General features: G+C 41.5%; 1 protein-coding gene across 2 annotated transcripts; it reads right to left on the bottom strand.

Annotated features, from left to right (window-relative positions):
* Positions 1 to 438: 438 nt before the first annotated feature.
* Positions 439 to 20403, bottom strand: popdc2 (popeye domain containing 2). 2 transcript variants are annotated; one of them, XM_038801927.1, is made up of 4 exons: positions 19744 to 20403; positions 16516 to 16624; positions 7743 to 8215; positions 439 to 1568 (listed from the first exon to the last, which is right to left on the bottom strand). In XM_038801927.1, the coding sequence occupies exons 1-3, from the start codon at positions 20394 to 20396 to the stop codon at positions 7787 to 7789; spliced, it is 1191 nt and encodes a 396-aa protein (XP_038657855.1). In that variant the 5' UTR covers positions 20397 to 20403; the 3' UTR covers positions 439 to 1568; positions 7743 to 7786. The 2 variants fall into 2 exon arrangements, with proteins under 2 accessions (XP_038657855.1, XP_038657857.1); XM_038801929.1 differs by having other exon boundaries at positions 7879 to 8215.
* Between the last annotated feature and the right edge of the window lie 372 nt (positions 20404 to 20775).

Genomic DNA, 20775 nt, shown 5'->3' with positions numbered 1-20775 from the left:
GTAAGTGATTAAAATCAATAATGACTTCACTCTTTCATGACTTCTTAATCACAGCTTTCGCAGACGTACCGTTTAGGTACCTTAACCTGGGTTCTTTAATAATATTACTGCAATAAAGATATACCTTAACCCAGGCTTTTAAAAACATTACTGCAACAGATATAAAATACAATATATAACACTTTATACATACATGACAGGGATAAAATTATTTCTGAGGTTTTTTACCATTATAATTATTTTAATACCAATACTACCTGCATGTTGTTAATGAATTCAGGTTTGAACATTTATCTTGATGTCAGTGTTTCATTGCAATTAAATTGCTTTGTCACTTGAGTTAAATAGAAAATTATATATGAATGTACATATTTAGCACATGTAGGCGCTTATACTCTTCATTAATCCATATTTCAATTTAATAATGACAGCTTTGAGTTCTAGGAATGATGTCTTTATTTGAAATCAGTATTGTTGCTCAATTCAGATTAGCTCAACAGAAATACAATATTAACTTATGCAGATGGCTTCCAACATTGCACAAACTGTCAAATCTTTACTAATTTAACTTTTGCAGAATTATTATATCTACTAAAATAAAATATTCTAAAGACATTATTGTATTGTATGACTACCAGGATGATAGAAGGCAAGCTAGATGGTCTTCTTACATCTAACAATTCCTATGTTGCTAATTACTTATTTTTGGCAATAATGCAGTGCTATACTTAATTCATGGCACAGTCACACCTTATCATAGAATTTACAGTGCAGAAGAAGGCCATTCCATTCGGCCCATCGAGTCTGCCCCAGCTCTTGGCAAGAGCACCCTACCCAAGCCCACACCTCCACCCTATCCCCATAACCCAGTAACCCCACCCAACACTAAGGGCAATTTAGCATGGCCAATCCACCTAACCTGCACATCTTTGGACACCTTGTTACAATGTAACCTTTCATTTCTACCCTTCTTTCTTACTAGTGCAACAAATTTCTTTCTGTTTTTCTCTGGAGTACCATGTTGCTCACAGAAGCATAGAATCGTAGAAAAGTTCCAGCACAGGAGGCCATTTGGGCCAACTTGTCCATGCCAGCCCGAGGTCACCCAGGTGCCCTTTCTAATCTCACTTTTTGACAATTTGCGATCACCTTTGCATACAATACTGCACTATTAATGATTTTTATTTACTTTGTCTCAAATGATTAATAAAAGTTAATAAATTTGTGATTTAATGGTGACATGCTCATTCATACTTGTTCTATTAACCCTACAAATACTGTAAGCCACTGTACTGGCGATGATGAATCATATCAACCTGCTGGTAATACAGAGATTATTTATTTTGGAAAGCAGAGAAGCCACATTGGAATACTATGTAGGAGCGTGTTATGAAACAAGACTATTTTTTGTTCAATTTTTTGGTATTCGTTGGAAGTTTAAATAGTACTTGTTTTCTGTTTCCCCATGCTGTGTTCTTTTTCCAGTAGTAGTACTCAGAGTTCTGGTGTCTGAGTGGGAGCCAATGGGGCATACTCCTTACGAATGCCACTCCGAAAATTGCTCACATCTGCAGAAAAGAACACAGTAGAAATGTATTCAATTAAAATAGGACAAGAGTAAGTTGATATACATGTTCACACAAGTTTCTATGGAAAGAAAGTACCTTTTTATCTGTTTCCCAACTGATAAAACCTCTGGGCAAAGGCGACATTTCTGAAGAAAAGACTAACGCAACCAAGTTACTCTATGAGAATCAAACTGAGCTGAAATTTCTGCCACTATATTTGTTGTATTATATTTTTTTACATCAGTAATTTACTTTCATCTGAATAGGAATAATGACATGTTTAAAATAACCTGAAGTAAATTATTTCTAATTATTTTTACTGCAAACACAGGAGAGGTTGTTACAGGATTTGAAGTTTACATTACTAACCTATACCACAGTAAGAAGTCTTACAACACCAGGTTAAAGTCCAACATGTTTGTTTCAAACACTAGCTTTCGGAGCACTGCTCCTTCCTCAGGTGAAATCCTCAGGAGCTGCGCTCCAAAAGCTAGTGTTTGAAACAAACCTGTTGGACTTTAACCTGGTGTTGTAAGACTTCTTACTGTGCTCACCCCAGTCCAACGCCGGCATCTCCACATCAACATATACCATGTTGATAAGTATATTATTTTTAACCTCAGCATTTTGTTGCATTTTGTAGTACAATGACAGTATCTTCCACGGATTACTGTTATCCCAAAGTTAATGATAAACATTAGTCATCATTTTATAAACATTCCTTCTCAGTTTCGGAAATCCATAAAATGAAGAACCACCTTGCATCTGTTTTGAGAGAAACAAGTGTTCCAATTGTGATATTCAGGGAGAACAAGAAAGACAGATGTGGAACTTAGTAGAAACAAAAGGTGAGCATACACATGCAGCAACAGTTCCAGACAAATGTGTAATGGTGTGCAACACAGGAATATTACACTGGTCCCGGCCTTTAGATCAGTGAGTGGTGTTCTGAGAAAATACATATTAGAATTTTGAAAATGTATTTTGGCTGTCTGATCCTGTAATATCACAGAGAGAATATAAATTACATCCTGCCACTAGCAATAGCTTTTTTCATTGTGCATGTCTATGCAACCACATATATTTTAAACATTCTAACTGATGTTGTTCCACATATAATGAAGCAAATAAAACAGAATATGTAAAATATAAGAGGTTCTTTAGGGGTTATATTTAGTGTGAGACCAGTTTCATTAGTATATTTCTCCCTTCTCCATATGGGAACATATCTCCCCCCCCCCCCCCCCCCCCCATTACTGGTGCAACTACATGTAAATCCTTGTAAACATATGGATTAAAATTTGATCATTTAATTTAGTATGATGCAAGATTACACCCACAGTAAACACAGAACTAGTGTTATTTATCAATAAGAAATGCTCGTATTTAACTGTACAGTAACATGTACAGTATCACATCAGATCAATCACAAAAGCTTCACTATGAACATTATCTTACTGATATTAAATCATGTTCTCTCTTCTCAATATTTTTTCCTACCTGCCATAACTGGCCAGTTTTATATAGAAACTTAGCATCAAGGCCACAACTTCTCCATGTTTCATGCCACTATAATCAGCTGACACGGACTTTGTACTTCTTGCAGAATGTGATTTTTATTCCTTCTCTCCTGAGGCTAAATGCTTGATATAGTGGTTGGGCTGAGAAGTCCCGAAACTCATTCAAACGTCAGCATCTGCACTCAATTGACATGCAACCTTTTGACTTGAACCTTCTTCCTTTTCTATTCCTTCTCCATATTAGCAACCCTGTACTGTAAACATCAAGTGCAGGTGACTTTTATTTACTGTCAAATGCAATCCCATTTGCAAAGTCCACAATAGTGTTTATCAAAGTAACCTCCATCAATTCACCTGAGTTTCAACTATAATTAACTGAAAAGTATTATACGAATCACAAAGTAATATTTTAATAAACTGTCCTACAAAAGCTCACTACTACACTTAAAGTTAAATTTTAGGGAAGTTCCATTGCTGTTTACGATGAAGTATAATTCACAATTATCTGGAGGTGTTTCCTCGGGCCTTGAAGAACTGCCCATAATTGAAGGTGCTAAAATGGCAAATAGAAAAGAGGTCAGCCATGGAACAGCAGCAGATTTTCCATGCATTACAGCAGGAACAGCTTAAGGGGAACTTGGTGGTGCAAGAAGGCAAACTTGATGTATCAGAATGAGCACAATGAAGACAAGACGAATGAAGCCCATTCCGTTATGGAAATAAGTCCACTGCAATAGCCTGCTATCAAATACAACACCAATTTTGTATTAATCTGCTATTCAGATTTTGCTAATGTGTCAGTCACCAATGGTTAAATACAGAAAATGAAAAAGTCACCTTGGTGCAGTAAGGAGTGCTTATTTGCATTTACCTTGAATTAGGTTAGAGTTATATATGTACAATTTATATTGCATCTGATCCATGTTCAAGCATTGCTGTAGATATGTGAAATTTAGAAATTATTTCGTTTCCCAGAACTGTCATCTCCCACTTAAAGAAAAATTGTGCACTTAACATATTTTTTAGATACATTACACTTGTGCAAATATTGGATAGGATTAAAAATGGAACAATATATATTATGAAACTATAATAAATCTTTCTTTTCAGGAAGTTTACGTGCAGATCTCTCGGAGAAGAATATGAAACTCTATAACTGTCAGTGTGGAATGTGAAGATTTTTGGCCATTTAAGCATTCCCCCCAAGGTTAGCAGGGACAGTTTGTATGGCAGTTTCTTCAGTCTTTTCTCAATTTTCCCAATTCCTTGGGGAAGCAGTTAAATACAAATAACACTTCTAAGAAAGAAATAAGATTTATACAGTGCCTTATGTTGACCTCAGCATTTTATGACTAACTGAGCAGTTCTGAATGCACCTGTGGGCAAAAAATGCAAACTTCCTCCAGATACTTTTGCCACGACCTATCTGGTAGTATCTAAAATGAGACTTAAGCCACATCCTTCTGACCGCTGAACATTAACCCCGACCTCCAACTAGGGGTAGGTCATTTCTGGAGTGACAACTTTAGAGTATGCATATTTAGAGCTTGCAGACTCGATGGGCCAAATGGCCTCCTTCTGCACTTTAGGGATTCTATGATTTTATGAAATGTTGAATTTTTATTATGTTAAAATCAATTGCAATATATACTCATGGTGCATTAGTACCAAGTGCAGTTGGAGCACCAGAAGATGGTGATGGTCCTGAGGAGACCCTTATTACCTCCCCCGTCTCCCCATCCCCTCCAACCTAATCTTGATCCATTAATGTCATGACAGTGCTCCAGGACCTGACTACATCAAACTTGTAACAAGATTGTGTGGAGAATATATCAAAATCACACCATATGAGTTTACAGTTTTTCCGTTGCATTTATGCCAGCAGAGATGGAATCTGGGTCTGTATGGTACAATGCCTTTACCTACCTACAAGGCTATCCGTACACCATGACATTATATTTTACATGTAGGAAGAAAACCAGCATATATATTCCTAATCTCAGAATATTTACAAGGAGGTCATTAGGCCCATCGAGTCTGCACTGGCTCTCTGATACAGCACTCTACCGAGTCCCATTCCCCTGCCTTATCCCTGTAACCTTGCACATTGTTTTTGCTAGGTAACTACTCATCATTGTTCCTTCTGGCTTATTATGATGCCATGCAAATGAGGGAACTACATTGTGTGACATAATTCATGTAGCAATTGGTTGTTTGAGTTAAATCAGTAGAGCCAGGAGGTATTTCTTTCAATGTATGGCTATTCCCAGGGCTTCAGCAATGTTTCAGCAAAGTCTCCACCTATCCCTAGTTAAGGTAGGCACCTCATTGTCACAAGCACCCAATCACAACATTGAAACTGACTTCATTCTGTAAAGTGTGTCAAGTTCAAGGGCACAAGCAACAGGAAGATGAACATCCTACTCTGCTGAACCTCTGCCAGATGAGCAGGATCAGAGGAAATTTGGTCCAGTGCTTCATACTTTTAAAAGTACTGGTGAGAGACAGCCTTGTAGCAAACCTTTGCGGAAATTGGCCACCTTTTGTCTAGAGCTTCACCTGAACTGGTTCAAAGGCTAACTTACCTAGTGGGCGAGACTAGAAGGTTTTAATACAAAGCAGCATGAGGGGCCAGTGCTGCTCAAACAAGTTTATGACGTGAGAGTTGCTGAATCCATTCCAGTTGTGTGCAAAGCATGATACACGCTTTACCGTCAGCACTCCAACACTGGGAGATAAAAATATCCCTGCGATGGCCATAAAGCGAATTTAAGAAAAATAGGCAACAGCAGCAGCTCATGTTTTAAGGGAAAGGAGAGAAACCTTGCAGCAGCACTGACAGTGGAGACGGAACATCCTCTTTTCTCCAATGTTAGCTGGGATAAAGGAGACTTGACAAGTCACTGATACTGTTGTTGACAGCAGTACAGTAAAGAAAATCTTAGTTCAATGTGAAATGTTCAGTGACCTGATTGGTAGGAGATTGCACTGTGTAGTTATACAGCGCAGGGACTATTAGAGGTGTGAGCTACTCATTCCTATCCATCCTTACACTGGCTAACTAGCCACCATTGTTTATTTGGCAGCACTCTACCTTTCCCAGCTTCTCAATATCCCACCATCAATTCCTTCAGCAATGCCTCCTTTCATCGAAAGCCCACTTTTTTATAGTTACTGTCGGGGTGTGAGAAATAATGACAGGTTGCCTTTATTGATAATCCTTTGTTGTCCAGAGAAAGTGATTACAAGTCCTCTTTGTGGATCTTATGATGGTGGTAAACCTCTGATGATGTTTGGGATAGTATCCAGAAATTCCTAACCTGTCGTGATGAAGGAATAGTAATATATGTCCAAGTCAGGATGATGTATAGCTTGGATGAGAACTTGGAGGTGATGATTTTTCCACTTGTTGCTCGTTTGTCTTTCTCACATGTAGAGGTCAGAGGGAATGAGGTTATCAAAAATTAACCCACGGGTATATTTAGTCTCTTTAAAGCTAATTTTCCTTTTTTCTTTACAGGTCAAATGAAAAGGGACAATTTTAAAATGGAGGCATTATGACAGTTGCCAAGGAAGTGAACATTTACTTGCAAAGTTCTCTGTCAATGCTCACAACGGATTAACTGACACATTGACTGATAACCATTTTGATTTATGAAGATCCCACTATTTGGGGCGGCACAGTGGATCACGGCGCTGAGGGCCCGGGTTCAATCCCGGCCCCGAGTCACTGTCGTGTGGAGTTTGCACATTTTCCCCGTGTCTGTGTGGGTCTCATCTCCCACAACCCAAAGATGTGCAGGATAGGTGGATTGGCCACGCTAAATTGCCCCTTAATTGAAAAAAAATAATTGGGTACTCTAAATTTTTTTTAAAAATTAATAATGAATATTCCACTATTGTGTGTAGGAAAAAGGAACATTTGGAACTACATCCGTGCAAACAAGTGACATCCTGGATTTTACAGGAAAAATTATGGAATTGCTTTGGCTGGCAATCTATTTATCAGTCACCCACTTAATGCACCATTGGGCTGCAGGTTGATTGATCCTCACATTCTATGAACTGCTGCAGACTGACACAACTGAAAGATAATCAGCCCCACTGTCTGTAGGGTTTGTTTCTAAAAATTGTGAAAGTATTATTGCAACTGCAATATGCAGGGTAAGTGATCAAAGAAAAGCTCATACCTGAGTAAGAGCAAATGCAGCATAATATCAGAAGATAAGCTCAAACAAAAATTTAGTTAGCCTGGCAGTAGATGGAGATTCAGGATCCAGTTAAAAAAAATAATTAAATGTGTTACAAAGCTGAGGAACTTTCCTTATTAACGGGGAAAAAGCTTCATAAAACAAGGACGATTCTTTGCTTTGGTCCTTTGGAGGCCAGAACTTCTTAAATTATTCCATATAATGTATCTCCATATTTAGTGGGCTAGTATTAAATACTACGAGAGCAAGAGTAACATAGTGTGTTCAAGGAAAACTATTTTCCATCTAATTTAACAATGTACCTCAATGCAAACGCAACTCCCCAACTGCACAAGGATAGCTTTTCCACTTACCACATACTGCCACTGTGGCCCAGCTGAATCAGGTAGCCAAGTTAGTTTTATTAGGTGTAGTTGTAAGCTTTGAAGCAGCAGTGTACTTACACATGAATGGACAGTGACAGGGTTTTATCACATTTACTGGACCACTATTTCATGTACTCCCTTTCACTGGTATATTCCATAAATGATCCAGTCATATCTGCAAAGTCCTCCAAAACAAGGCTGGTGGAATCCTCACCAATCAGGTCGTTGCTGTCTGGCCATGGTTTTTTAAAGGGAGACTCCTGAGGCTTAAATGAACTCTGAGGAACATGATGGGGATTCTCTGCAATCTTCTCCTTCTCAGCTTCGGCGGGGGGTGCTAACACATGGTAAAGGCTGGGTAGACGGATGTCATAGCGGACCCCACCCCTGCAATAGAGCTTGTCAATAAGGGAGTAAAGTTTATCTGCAATGTCATTTCCAAGCATAACAGTGAAAAGGCGTGCAATATAATGATGTTTAGCCAAGAGCAAATATAGCTTTCTTCTCTTCCAAGTCACATAGCAACAGTCTGTTTCAGCTGTCAGGGTCACCTGCAAAACAGATTGAGGTGTTCAGTAACATAAATATAACCGAAACAAATTCTCAATTCTCAGTATCATCAAAATGAAAATAATTTGCTTGCACCCAGTCTATAGTCAAGCACTTTATTTTAACAGAGCCAACAATTATTTATTTTCTATAGCAATATCCGCACAAATTCATGCATCTACCAGTGAACCTTGCCAACTAATGTCCAGAAATCAGGGGAAACATGCCCAAGATTTCCCAATGTGCACTCCCAGCTAGCAAAGTTCCCTGTTGAGAATGTGCTTCCCCAATATGCACTCCCAGCTAGCAAAGTTCCCTGTTGAGACTGTGCTTCCCCAATATGCACTCCCAGCTAGCAAAGTTCCCTGTTGAGAATGTGCTTTCCCAATATGCACTCCCAGCTAGCAAAGTTCCCTGTTGAGAATGTGCTTTCATAAAATTGGCCCTTATGTGTTCAGATTGGAAAGAGAAAGTGGCACATATAGATTTTCTTAAGCAGATAAGATCCAATTTTTGCAAGCTTTATGTGACAAGGTAGTACCTGCACCTTAAAATGAAGTTATTGTATCCATAGCAAAAGTACTCCAGTTAGATTATCTGGGCTAAAGCCCCAGTAGACTCTATTTACACAAATTACTAAAATAAGAAGAGAAATCGTTGGAAATACAGTCAGTGGGCAAAATTCTTTATTTGGGAGACGAAGGGTGTGATTCTCCCAAAAGGGAAAAAAGTCCCCTCGCAAGCGTGTTTAAAATAAACTTTATTAGTGTCACAAATAGGCTTACATTTACACTGCAATTAAGTTACTGTGAAAATTCACTAGTCGCCTCACTCTGGTGCCTGTTGCAGTACATTGAGGGAGAATTCAGAATGTCCAATTCATCTAACAAGCACGTCTTTCTGGACTTGTGGGAGGAAACCGGAGCACCCGGAGGGAACCCATGCAGACACGTGAAGATTGTGCAGACTCCACACAGACAGTGACCAGTGACCCAAGCTGGGAATCGAACCTGGATCCCTGGCACTGTGAAGCAACAGTGCTAACCACTAAGCTACCGTGCCCCCCCCCTCCTCCCCCCCCCCCCCCCCCCAGCCATGTCTTTCCCGACAACTCGCATTAAATAAGGAGCCTGAACAGCGAACACGTGGCCAAGGCTGTGCATAGACCTATTTTTTACATTGAGGAACTCCGATCGTCAAAACTCCCCGTTGTAGCGAGAGATCGGGACTCCATACTTTAAATGGAGTCCCGATCTCCGAGATCCCTGAAACAATCCCCGACCTCTCCCCCAGCCGAAACGCACTAGGAGAGGGCATGCCCCCTTCCCTACGCCCCCCCAATACCCATGCTGGGCAACACCTGCCCGACTTTGTGCACGCAAAAAATGCCAGCATGGCACCTTGGCAGTGCCAATTTGGAACACTGGAAGTGCCCATACTGGCTGGCAGTGCTGCCCAGGCACCTTGGCAGTGGTGGCAGAGGCCGTCAGTGCTGCCAGTCTCCCCAGGAGGAGACGGCTGGTGATCTGGAGGGGTGGGCGTCATTGGTGAGTCCTGAGAGGGCAGAGAACTAGGGGGTTCCGTAAGCCGTAATGCAGGTGACCTCTGGTTGGGATGAGCTCTGCTGATCCCCTGCTTCTTCTGCATTGGGGCAGCACTTCTGAGGAGTACCAACAACTGGTGGGTTCCTTATTAAGCTTGGCTCTTGATGATACAGCTCGGGCATGAGGGTGTCCAGAGGGATGGCATGGGTGGGCTCGCAGACTACCATAGGCCTTCTGAGTATTTAAAGGACTCAGTCCTCAGCAGCCAGGAGTCTGTCAGTAGCATCAAAGGAGTGCATTTAAAAGACAGATTGCAGCAATGGTGGTCAGAACCAAACCACCTAGAAGCTGAGGCCGACACCCCAGGTCCATGGACTTGGCACCAAGTCACTACCCACTACTGCCCCCAACCCGGGCAGCCATCCCCAGCAAACCCAACAGTTTTCAATGGCTTTTCAGTGTTTATTTTAGCCCCTTGCTTCCCCTCCGCAGCCATGGCGCCCAGTCCACATTTGTAAATACATGTAGTAATTCAGGCCTGTGAGACTTCTGCCTGAGAGGAGCGGAGCATTGAGGAAGGGCGGAGCATATTGTATCCAACTTGGCACATTTAAATGCATGCAAATGCCGGTTTTGCATACCGCTGCTGGCACAGAGCGCAAGCCTCGCTGTCACCACCAGCAAGGAACCGGAGTATAAGTGCCTGAATCGGCATCGGTGGCGGACCTCCATTTTGACTGGATGCCCGATTCTCTGCTGATCATGGTTCGCGAGATGGAGAATTTTGCCAAGTATCTGCCAATAGATAAATGTAAGGCTAATGTTTCAGTTTGAACACCTTTAGTCAGAACTGCTTATGGATTTCTTTTCTTTAAATTTAAAGTTCCCAATTCTTTTTTTTCCATTTAAGGGGCAATTTAGCGTGGCCAATCCACCTACCCTGCACATCTTTGGGTTGTGGGGGTGATACCCATGCAGACACAGGAGAATGTGCAAACTCCACACGGACATGCTTTTGGATTTCTAACATCTGCTTTTGCTTTATGAACGTTCAAATTATGGATGATTTAAAGTAGTTTATATGTTAACCAAACCATTTCATGCCAATCAGTCCAAAACATTGTGTTGAAATCAAGGAAACGTTTTGTGATCACCTATTTCTTACTGTCTCAACCAAGGATGGGTTGACAGGGCTCCATGTATTGGTCATCAGAGAATCTATCAGAAGTGTCATCTTATTTGTAAATATATCTATCAGTTTTAGTCTGTTTGTAGTATTAACAAACTTTGTAAGTAGATTGGAGAGCGTGGTGGACAACCTCTGAGGATTCCAGCACGATATACTGCAGTTAAGGAGTAGGTGTTAATACCATGATACATTATCTTCCTCACAGCATGCATAAGGGTTTATGTTCACAGGAGTTCAGGTCTGCTAAAGGAAGCTGTTTTTTTTTGTTGTGACCATAAATTATTATTGGTGGAAGAAAGAATGTCCACAAAACTTTGAGATCATTGGTTAAATACTTCTAATTGGAAGTATTTTCGCTTAGTTCTTTATTTATAACTGTCACGAGAATTGAATTAATAAATAGAATGTTTACGCCATTTATTAGTCCATTAACATTATACTAACACAACTGGTATGGTGACACAGTGGTTAGCACTGCTGCCTCACAGCGCCAGAGACCTGAGTTCAATTCTGGCCTTGGGTAACTGTCTGTGTGGAGTTTGAATGTTCTCCCCGTGTCTGTGTGGGTTTCCTCCGGGTGCTCAGGTTTCCTCTCACAGTCCAAAGATGTGCAAGTTAGGTGAATTGACCATGATAAAAACATTGCCCCTTAGTGTGTAAAGGTTAGGTGGGGTTGCGGGGATGGGTGGGAGAATGGACCTGGATGTTGTGCTCTTTCAGAGGTTCAGTGCAGACTAAATGGGCTGAATGGCCTCTTTCTGCACTGTAGATATTCTATAGTTTCTGCCAAAAAGTCAGCTTTTTTAACTGAGCCACAGCATTATCATTCAGTCTCCAGGTTCCCCAACCAATCATAGAGGGTGAGTGGGATGAGATGCTGGAACAGTCAAAGGAGGAATTTCTAATTAAAGAGACCCTGGCATCTGTCTGAAAGATTCAGTTGTACCTAGATTTCAAGGCTGCACGAACTTCAAGAATGGAGCGGTGACCTAGGAAGGCTGGACCCCAGATCTCTCTCCTTCTCTCCCCCTCCTGGACGTCATAGAACATAGAACATAGAACAGTACAGCACAGAACAGGCCCTTCGGCCCTCAATGTTGTGCCGAGCCATGATCACCCTACTCAAACCCACGTATCCACCCTATACCCGTAACCCAACAACCCCCCCCTTAACCTTACTTTTTTTATTAGGACACTACGGGCAATTTAGCATGGCCAATCCACCTAACCCGCACATCTTTGGACTGTGGGAGGAAACCGGAGCACCCGGAGGAAACCCACGCACACAGGGGGAGGACGTGCAGACTCCACACAGACAGTTACCCAGCCGGGAATCGAACCTGGGACCCTGGAGCTGTGAAGCATTTATTCTAACCACCATGCTACCCTGCTGCAGGATCTGAGGAACAGGCAGTAAGATGATCTTTCCCAAAGACAGGAAGAAGAGGACAATCTCCGCAACCAAGCAGATGTGCATGGAAGTGACCAAGGAAGTCGGGCAGCAGAAGTATGGTTCGATGGGCCGAAGAGCCTCTTCCTGCGCTGCATAAACTCGATGTCTCTCTATGACTATGACTGCAACCCGGAGACAAAGCACTGAGAAGGTCCAGGACCTACTCCTGCACAGCACTCCTCGGGTCAACACCAAACAACAACCTATACCTATATTGTGTCCTAAATAATAAATTGCTCCAAGGCACTAAGAGAATTATAAACCAAAATATGACACCAAACTAGATAAGGAGATATCAGATCAGCTGAACAAATGCTTGGTGTGAGCAGTGAGTTTGAAGAAGCCTTAAAGGAGGAAAGTGAGATGGAGATGTGTAGGGAGGGAATTCCAGAGCTTAGAACCCCGGCAACTCAAGGTGGAGCCATTGAATACTTATTAGCTGAGCGCAAATGCCTCAGGCGGTTGTGGGGCTGGAGGAGATTACAGACATAAGGAAGGGAGGTGGAGGGGGCTCAAGCCCATGGAGAGATCTGTAAACAAGTGGCAAGGCTTTCAGGCCCCACCGCGTCAGGTTTTCCCGCAGCAGATGCCGCGATCCATTTCAATCCCTGTTGACTTCAGCGGGACAGGAAGATCCTGCAGTGGGCGGGGCTGGAAAATCCCACCTAAGGAGTTTAACCACACTCTCTCCAGGCAACTCACATCCTCAACTGAGTAGTCAACTCATATACTCATCCTCCTCCTTTGCCCTCTCGCTGCCATACCACATAGTCACACTCCACAAATGTTGTCTTTCAGTTGCTATCTACAATCATAACTCTGTTTTTTATCCCTTCAAGGGAAGAGAGCATACAGCCTTAGAGAGACAGAGACTTTGGAGGGGGGAGGGGGGGTGGCTGGCTCCAATAGCAGATACTTTAACATCGTTAGCTACTGACAATGCATACCCATCTGACCTACTAGGAAGTAGGTCTTGTTCCAGGAGGCTGTGATGTCAGCAGCAACCTGTCATGAAAGCTCAGCTCCTGAGGCACGTATACTTAGAAATGTCGAGAGAGCTGATCATCTGTCTGTAAACTCTGTGTTGAGGTTTTGCCTCTGGGAGATGGATCTCAGTGTCAATCCCTTCTCTCCTCTGGAGTGGTTTGTGGTGAGGAGAAGGCACTGCTGGTGTTGATGCTGTTGTTCTTGTACTTCATCAGATATGAATGCTGGAGCTGTGTAATCTACTCCCATGCCATCATGAAGGCTGGCAGCAGGGAAATGCAGCTGAAGGTGTGTGACGTGCAGAACAAGCGGAGTGGCTTCAAAGAAGTTGGCAATCGCCTTTCAGTCAATGAAAGCACCTATGAGCAGTAGCCCCTCGCCTGGCTATTACTCCAGCTCTTCAGTTTCATTGATAAAAGATTTCCCAGCCTGTCAATTTCACTGAAGAAGCATTCACTATTGTTATCTCTCATGGTTGGCCTTGACAAGTAGCTGAAGAAATATGCCCTTTGTTTGTTAAAGTTAGAATGCAGAGTTAAAGAGCAATTAATTTCTTGTTTGCATAATCTAATTAAGTTTCTGACTATTTCAAAAGTGCGCCCCACTCTCTTTCAAACTCATCTGGTTGAAACCCAGAAGAGGGCAGGATGATACTGGGATTCCAACCTGACAAAACTTTAAAAAGACTTGCACTCATACAGAATCTTTCACAAGCATCAGATGTCCTCTGGATTACCAGTCTAGTAATAGAACACTACCTTGCCCCATGTCATACCCTCAGAGCATTGTAAGCAGTGTTCCATGTTACATTTGACCCACATTATACTTGCCTCCTGAAAGCTTGATGATGATATCAAGTCCAAAACGAACATTCCCCAATACAGTTATTTGTCATGTTTAAGAGCACAACATCAGTGACAAAACTTTCAATAGGATCATTGCACTTAGGAAAATATAGTATGATTAAAACAAGTCAACATGATTTTATGAAAGGGAAACCGTATTTGGCAAATTTGTTAGAGTTTTTTGAGGATGTAACTAGTAGGGTAGATAAAGGGGACCAGTAGGTGTAGTATACTTTGCTTCCCAAAAAGTATTTGATAAGGTGACACACAAAAGGCAAATACACAAGATGGATTGGGAAAATTTATTAGAATGATGAAGGATTGGTTAATGGACAGGAAAGAAGAGAGTAGGGTTAAGGGAGACAGTTTCAAGTTGATAGGTTGTGACTAGCGGAGTGTTGCATTGATTGGTGCTAGGGCCTTGACTATTTACAATCTATGTTAATGACATAGACTAAGAGGCAGAGAGTAATGTATCTGCATTTGCTGACTAGAAGCAAAGCTAGTGGCAATACAAGCTGTGAGGAAGATGCAAAGAGGCTAAGAGATATAGTCAGGTAAAATGAGTGGGAAATAAGATAGGAGATGACGTATACTGTAGGCAAATGTGAGGTTATTCACTTTGGCATAAGAATAGAAAAGCAGAATATTTTTAAAAATACACTAAACTTGTAAATATTGATGTTCAGAGAGACTTGGGTGTTCCCATGCAGGGAACACAAAAGGTTAGCATGCGGGTACAGCAAGCAATGAGGAAAGCAGACAGAATGTTGGCCTTTATTGCAAGGGAATTGGAGTACAGGATAAACAAAACTTGCTGCAATTATACAGGGCTTTGGTGAAACCACACCTGGAATACTGTATGCAATTTGAGTCTCCATAGCTAAGGAAGGATATACAATCACAAGATTGGAACATGGAATTACAGGGTTATCCTAAGATTGGAGGCTGAGTAAATTGGGTGTATATTCCCTGGAGTGTCGAAGAATAAAAAATGATCTCATTAAAACGTTCAAGATTCTGAAGGGGCTTGACAGGATAGATATTTGGCGGGAGAATCCAGAACATCGGGGCACAGTTTTAGGATAAGCGGTTGATCATTTAGAACTGAGATGAGGAAAAATGTCTTCAATGAAAAGGTTGTGACTCTTTGGAATTCTCTACCCCAGAGGGACATAGATACACCATCACTGAATATATTAAAGACTGAGATAAACAGATATTTGGTCTCTCAGGGAATCAAGGGACACAGGGAGCTGGCAAAAAAGTGGCGAGGAACCCCAAATCAGCCATGATCATATTGAATGGCAGAGCAGGCTAGATGGGCCATTTGGTCTTCTCCTGCTCCTATTTCGTATGCTCTTATGGTCTTAATTTGACTTGTTCCTCCCTCCCATTCAAATTAAAATTCTTTGAGCTACCCGGGAGAGCTTTCCTAGATATATGTTGCATTTAGAAGACATTGGGAGTGATTTTGCACCCCCGTACATCGTCACCAAGAATGGCGACATAGACGCAAAATACCACGAGAGTCAGAAAAGGAAATTCTCGCCGGCGATTTTCCCTGCCCCTCGCCAGTGATGGGGCACCAAGGTAAATATACCCCCTTGGGGGAGAGGGGCTTACCTGGGCGCTGCCTTGGCACTGCATCCTGGCACTGCTCCCTGATTCTAACATGCATTCGGACACAAAAATTGCATATAAACACTGTTTCTTTGATTTATGATGTCATCTGCACCATGTACTATCAATCCTTGTAATATAGTGATTAAGAACAATGTTGTCCCCTTGGATAACTCCTGAAAGCTAGTTTCAAACAGTGCCGGTGTCAGCCTTGTGCTCACCCTCTTAGTTGCGCATGATTTTGTTCAACAAAGAAGGGATAAATATGGAGGGATTTGTGCACCCTATGCAATACTTTCAGTCATATACTATTTGACCTCCACGGTGTTGCACAAAGGATTCTTCAGTGGAACAGGATTATACAGCGGCGTATAATGTAAGCATACAAACATTCCTTAGTCCCAGTTTTAAATTTGTATATTGTGTCCTTACTTTTACATTTCCATTATAAACTCCTACTCCCTCATTTATAATGAAAACTGCCGCCTATGTAAATTTGTTATGCCCGCCAATGAAAAGTTGGCAGGGAGTGCAGACAGACATACGTTTTTTTTATATATTCATGAAAACAGATCAGGAATTTCATTATATGGCTAAAGCATAGGTTATTAGCTTGGCAATTCACTTTAAGCATTAGACAAATGAAAAAATATTGAATTACTTGAAAATTGCCTTCTTCATTAGGCCGCAGAGATTCCCATTCTGGAGAGTCAAGGAACTGATAGGGAAAGATATAGTGCAGAAACTGATTGTCAAGGGTAACACGAACCCTATGAAACAGATAACACAATTTCATTTACTGTTACCAAACATATATTTTTGACATTTAGTGAAGGTAACAATTCTTTTGAAGTTTATTTCTACCCTTTCCTGATTTGAGCTACCCTGCACCGTGCAGCTTTCACAGCGAGTAGGAAGGTGTTACACTTTCATGTCTTTACCAAATCCAATCTAAATTCAGAAAATGGGAGGTATGCAACATTTCAACATATTAAATTCATCTAGCTTTGACCAGCATTGATTGGGAAGTGGAAGAGTTGGACACTACAATGCAACAGAAAGGCTTTAAATTTTAATCCTCCATTGCATTTCTGAGTCACTTTAGATTATGATCTTAACTCGCTTCATTTGCTCGTTTCTTGAGGTTCCTGAGGCTGTAAAATCATGGACTTAGATCAGCAAATGCTGAAGCATTGACCAAGACAGCCGAAATAATGAAGCAGGTACATGTGAATCAGAGCAACTGATTATTTTTGTGCCACACGTAAAATTGCCAAGGAGCATTGCCACAAGAGCAACATTTCTGAGCAACATTTCTAAACACAAAGCAAACTGCACCTACAAGACTGCCAGTGAGGTGAATTCAACAGTGGAACATTTAACCAATGATTTCCTTGCCTTTGCAGCTGAATGCACTCACAAACCTGAGCAAAACTGTACTAGCTGTCAGTTCAATAAGCGCGGCTTTATCAAGGTAACTGCAAAGAGAACGGGCAAAGAGCTATTTTGGGGTAAGCTGTAAATGGTATCTGAATCCTCTTTGGAGGAATCCAGACTTACTGCAAAGATAAATTATGAGATGCACTACATTGCAAAGGTCATGTTTTCACCCTCTCACACAATCTTGTGTCGCTGGCAAGGTCAGCAATTTCTGTTAAGTATGTCATCAGTCACCATTAAAGGGTTTGTTTTAGGTTCATGACGATAACAGATGTTCTGATATTCAACAAACCCGCAAAGGTATACTCAGAATTGGAAAAGTCATTACAATGAATTGGCTACAGACCCACTGGATGATATTAGGGAACAATAACGTGGAAAACTCTACATATTGAAAATCTGAAATAAAGAAATTAAATGCTGGAACTACCCATCAGGTAAGACAATATCTTGTAAAGCAAAAGACAGATTATGACATTTTGGATGTGTAGCCTTTATCAAAATGAAGCTCGAAAGATAATCAAGCATTTTAGTAAGAAAGTAAAAGGAAATGAAGAAAAATAAAATAAATTAATAATACTTGAAATAATAATGGTTACTTTAATCACATGCAGCTTCCTTCAGGCTCCGGTTATACCGGGCATCTATGTCTGTCCAGAAGGATGGACTGGCTTGAACTCTCAGTAGAGAAACTCATTTACAGAGGGGGAGTGATGGGATAACTGACCTGCAAAGTGTTTATAGAAGGCTATCCGATGATGGTTGTACAGATTCATTGGTGTAAAAGTTAATAAAGTTGGTAGAGTGTGTTGTGTGGATTAAAAGGTCTGAATGAATCATTTCACAGACGGATGTTGATCTGCACTGAATGGCCTGTTTACTGTTGGGTGAGGCATGAATAGCTCAAAGTAGTGAAGCTTCATACTCCTGCTGAATCTTACATAAATTTTTCTTAACATAGTCTACTGCAATGAAATTACTGGATGGGTTGGAGGCCAATGTTGCAAAAAAGTATTTTATTTTGAGGGATTCATAGGGTAAACTGTAGCTGTCTTCCATCTCAAAAGGTGATGGTTTGCGCTGTGTTGGTCAACTCAATGTTAAGTATGGCCTGGTGTGGCTGTGAAGCCCACTCTCATGGCAATCTCTGTTGCATTTGCTGCAGAGGAAGACTGCTGGCCTCTCTTATCTCTGCATCTGAGATCTTGGTTTAGATTGATGCGCCTGTCACTTTCTCTTCTGCCCTCTGGGGAAATGCCCAGTTTCTACTTATAGTCCCACTTCAGTGACCTAAATGAGATTGGAAATTCATGAATTGCAGGCTGAACCTGCACTTAACCAATCTGAGTCTCTGCACGATATTGTCATCGCTTTGCATTATCAGTATACCCGAGATCCGTGACTTGAACTACCTTTATTCATTCATTAAAGGAAGAAGAGGGTAAAACCGTGTATGGTATTTGGCCAATAATTAACGTACTCTCCAGACTGAGGAAAAAAGGGCAGCAAACCATGTTAGAACTGCTTAAATAATGTTTTGAAAAACATACATTCCACCAATGCACAAGGGGGACACTGAAATATGCAACTCTGCTGAGGATAGATATACTTCAGTAACCATTCTCAACTTTCCAGCACTATTATTAGGTTCCCAATATGTATTCTATTTAAACTCAGAACTGAATCAAAGGCTGAGACATTTATGGTCAAACCAAAACAAAAACAAGTTACAGCATAAATTGTGCTTGATCTTAGCCCCTGATTCGGCACCATGCAAGATAAATGTTATTTTCTTACAGAATAGTGCCGATCTGAGATGGCAGACGGAAATTAAATTATTCATTTGTGAACATTGGCTACTGAAGCTTTTTAAAGTCAATAAATGGGTACCCTACCCTCCCCCCACCAGTTATAATAAAAGAATCGGAACGCAATGTCATCGATTAAAACACATACGTTTGTGTCATGGGGGGTGTCTATTTTAATAACAATCTTTATTAGTTGGCTCACATTAATACTGCAATGAAGTTACTGTGAAAATCCCCCAGTCGCCACATTCCGGCGCCTGCTCGGGTACACAGAGGGAGAATCCAGAATGTCCAATTCACCGAATAGCACGTCTTTCGGGACGTGGGAGGAAACCGGAGCACCCGGAGGAAACCCACGCAGACACGGGGAGGACGTACAGACTCCTCACAGACAGTGACCCAAGCCGGGAATTGAACCCGGGACCCTGGCGCTGTGAAGCAACAGTGCTACAAGTTTAACTGGAGTATTCAGCAAAACAATTGCTAAAACTGCTTAAATATTAAAACAAAGGCAAGTGAAAGGAATGTTGACTTCAGCTACGAAGTGAGTGATAACACCAACATTCATTCCCCCATGCCCCTGAAGATATGCGTGTGTGTGTTTAACGCCACGCAGTTTGAAAGGGGCTCTCTCCACCTACCTGCCTGCCAGCAGCAGAGACAAGCGGTCGATAGCTGTTTTTCCCTCCATTGCATAGTTCTGGTCGCAGGCTAGACTCATCACCTCGGCATCGCAGCACCTCACGATCTCCTTGTAGGCGGTCAGCGGCACATCCAGAGGCCGGAACAAGGCTTTGTAAAGGTTAGCGAAGTCTTCCGGGAAAGTCACTTTCCTCAGCCGGTAGCCAATGTGCGCCAGTTGGAGCAAACACAGCACAAAAAGTAACAGACTCCACATAAAAATATCCACCCCGCACGCATCGACCCAGCCCCAAATAGACTGAATGAAGAACCCAACGCCTAAAAGACTGAATATATAAACTAGACCAAAAAAACCACTGCCACTCATGTAGCCGAGTGTAAACATAACATTGGCCAAGTGGTAGATCGCTCCTTCACTGCCATTTTTCAAAACATTACATTCAGGATTGTCGTACAAAATAGTTTCGATTAAACTTGAGTTATCCCTGAACATTTTTGCCCCAAAGTCAAACTTGGGAGATTTTCGATTTTGAGTTAATCGCACAATAGTCCAAACAGACAGAGGGAAAGCAGTATATGCATATGTGTGTGCGCGCAAGGAGAGAGAATTTGTCTTGGCAACTGAGCTAAGTTGCATAGAAAAGGTTACCATGTTTGGTGTTGAAATCCAAGGAGGACTGGGCAGGAGGGAGGGAACAGATGGCACTTAACATAACTGTGACACAGTTGATAAGAGCTGCCTCCAACTTCACAATCATACGTTCCTAACATAATACCGATTATTCTGTGTAAAACATAAAACTATTAGGACAATCTGTACAAAGATATATATACCCTAAACTTCAAAATAATTCTGCTTGAGCCGCACTGCCATCCTTAACACCAAAAAATGCTTAGTTTAAAAAAAAACTCTCAGACGTCTACTCAAACAGAAGGGCTCCCGATCATGTAATTAAAATTGTAAAAGTTACATTAAACCTTTAAAAATGAGCCTGTGTCCGCACAGCGGTAAGTGGTTTAGTCTCCGAGTA

The sequence above is a fragment of the Scyliorhinus canicula genome, chromosome 7, assembly GCF_902713615.1.
Source record: "Scyliorhinus canicula chromosome 7, sScyCan1.1, whole genome shotgun sequence".
Classification (NCBI taxonomy): Eukaryota; Metazoa; Chordata; class Chondrichthyes; order Carcharhiniformes; family Scyliorhinidae; genus Scyliorhinus; species Scyliorhinus canicula.
This window is presented reverse-complemented; position numbering and strand designations above follow the sequence as displayed.

What these genes read in the sequence shown, in the direction of transcription:
- popdc2 (XM_038801927.1), bottom strand. Translation starts at nt 20,396, where the DNA reads ATGGTAACCTTTTCTATGCAACTTAGCTCAGTTGCCAAGACAAATTCT. An exon ending in TCTCTGCTGCTGGCAGGCAG is followed by an intron (nt 16,625 to 19,743) that starts GTAGGTGGAGAG and finishes TCTGTTTCATAG; the next exon opens with GGTTCGTGTTACCCTTGACA. An exon ending in ATGAAGAAGGCAATTTTCAA is followed by an intron (nt 8,216 to 16,515) that starts GTAATTCAATAT and finishes TCTGTTTTGCAG; the next exon opens with GTGACCCTGACAGCTGAAAC.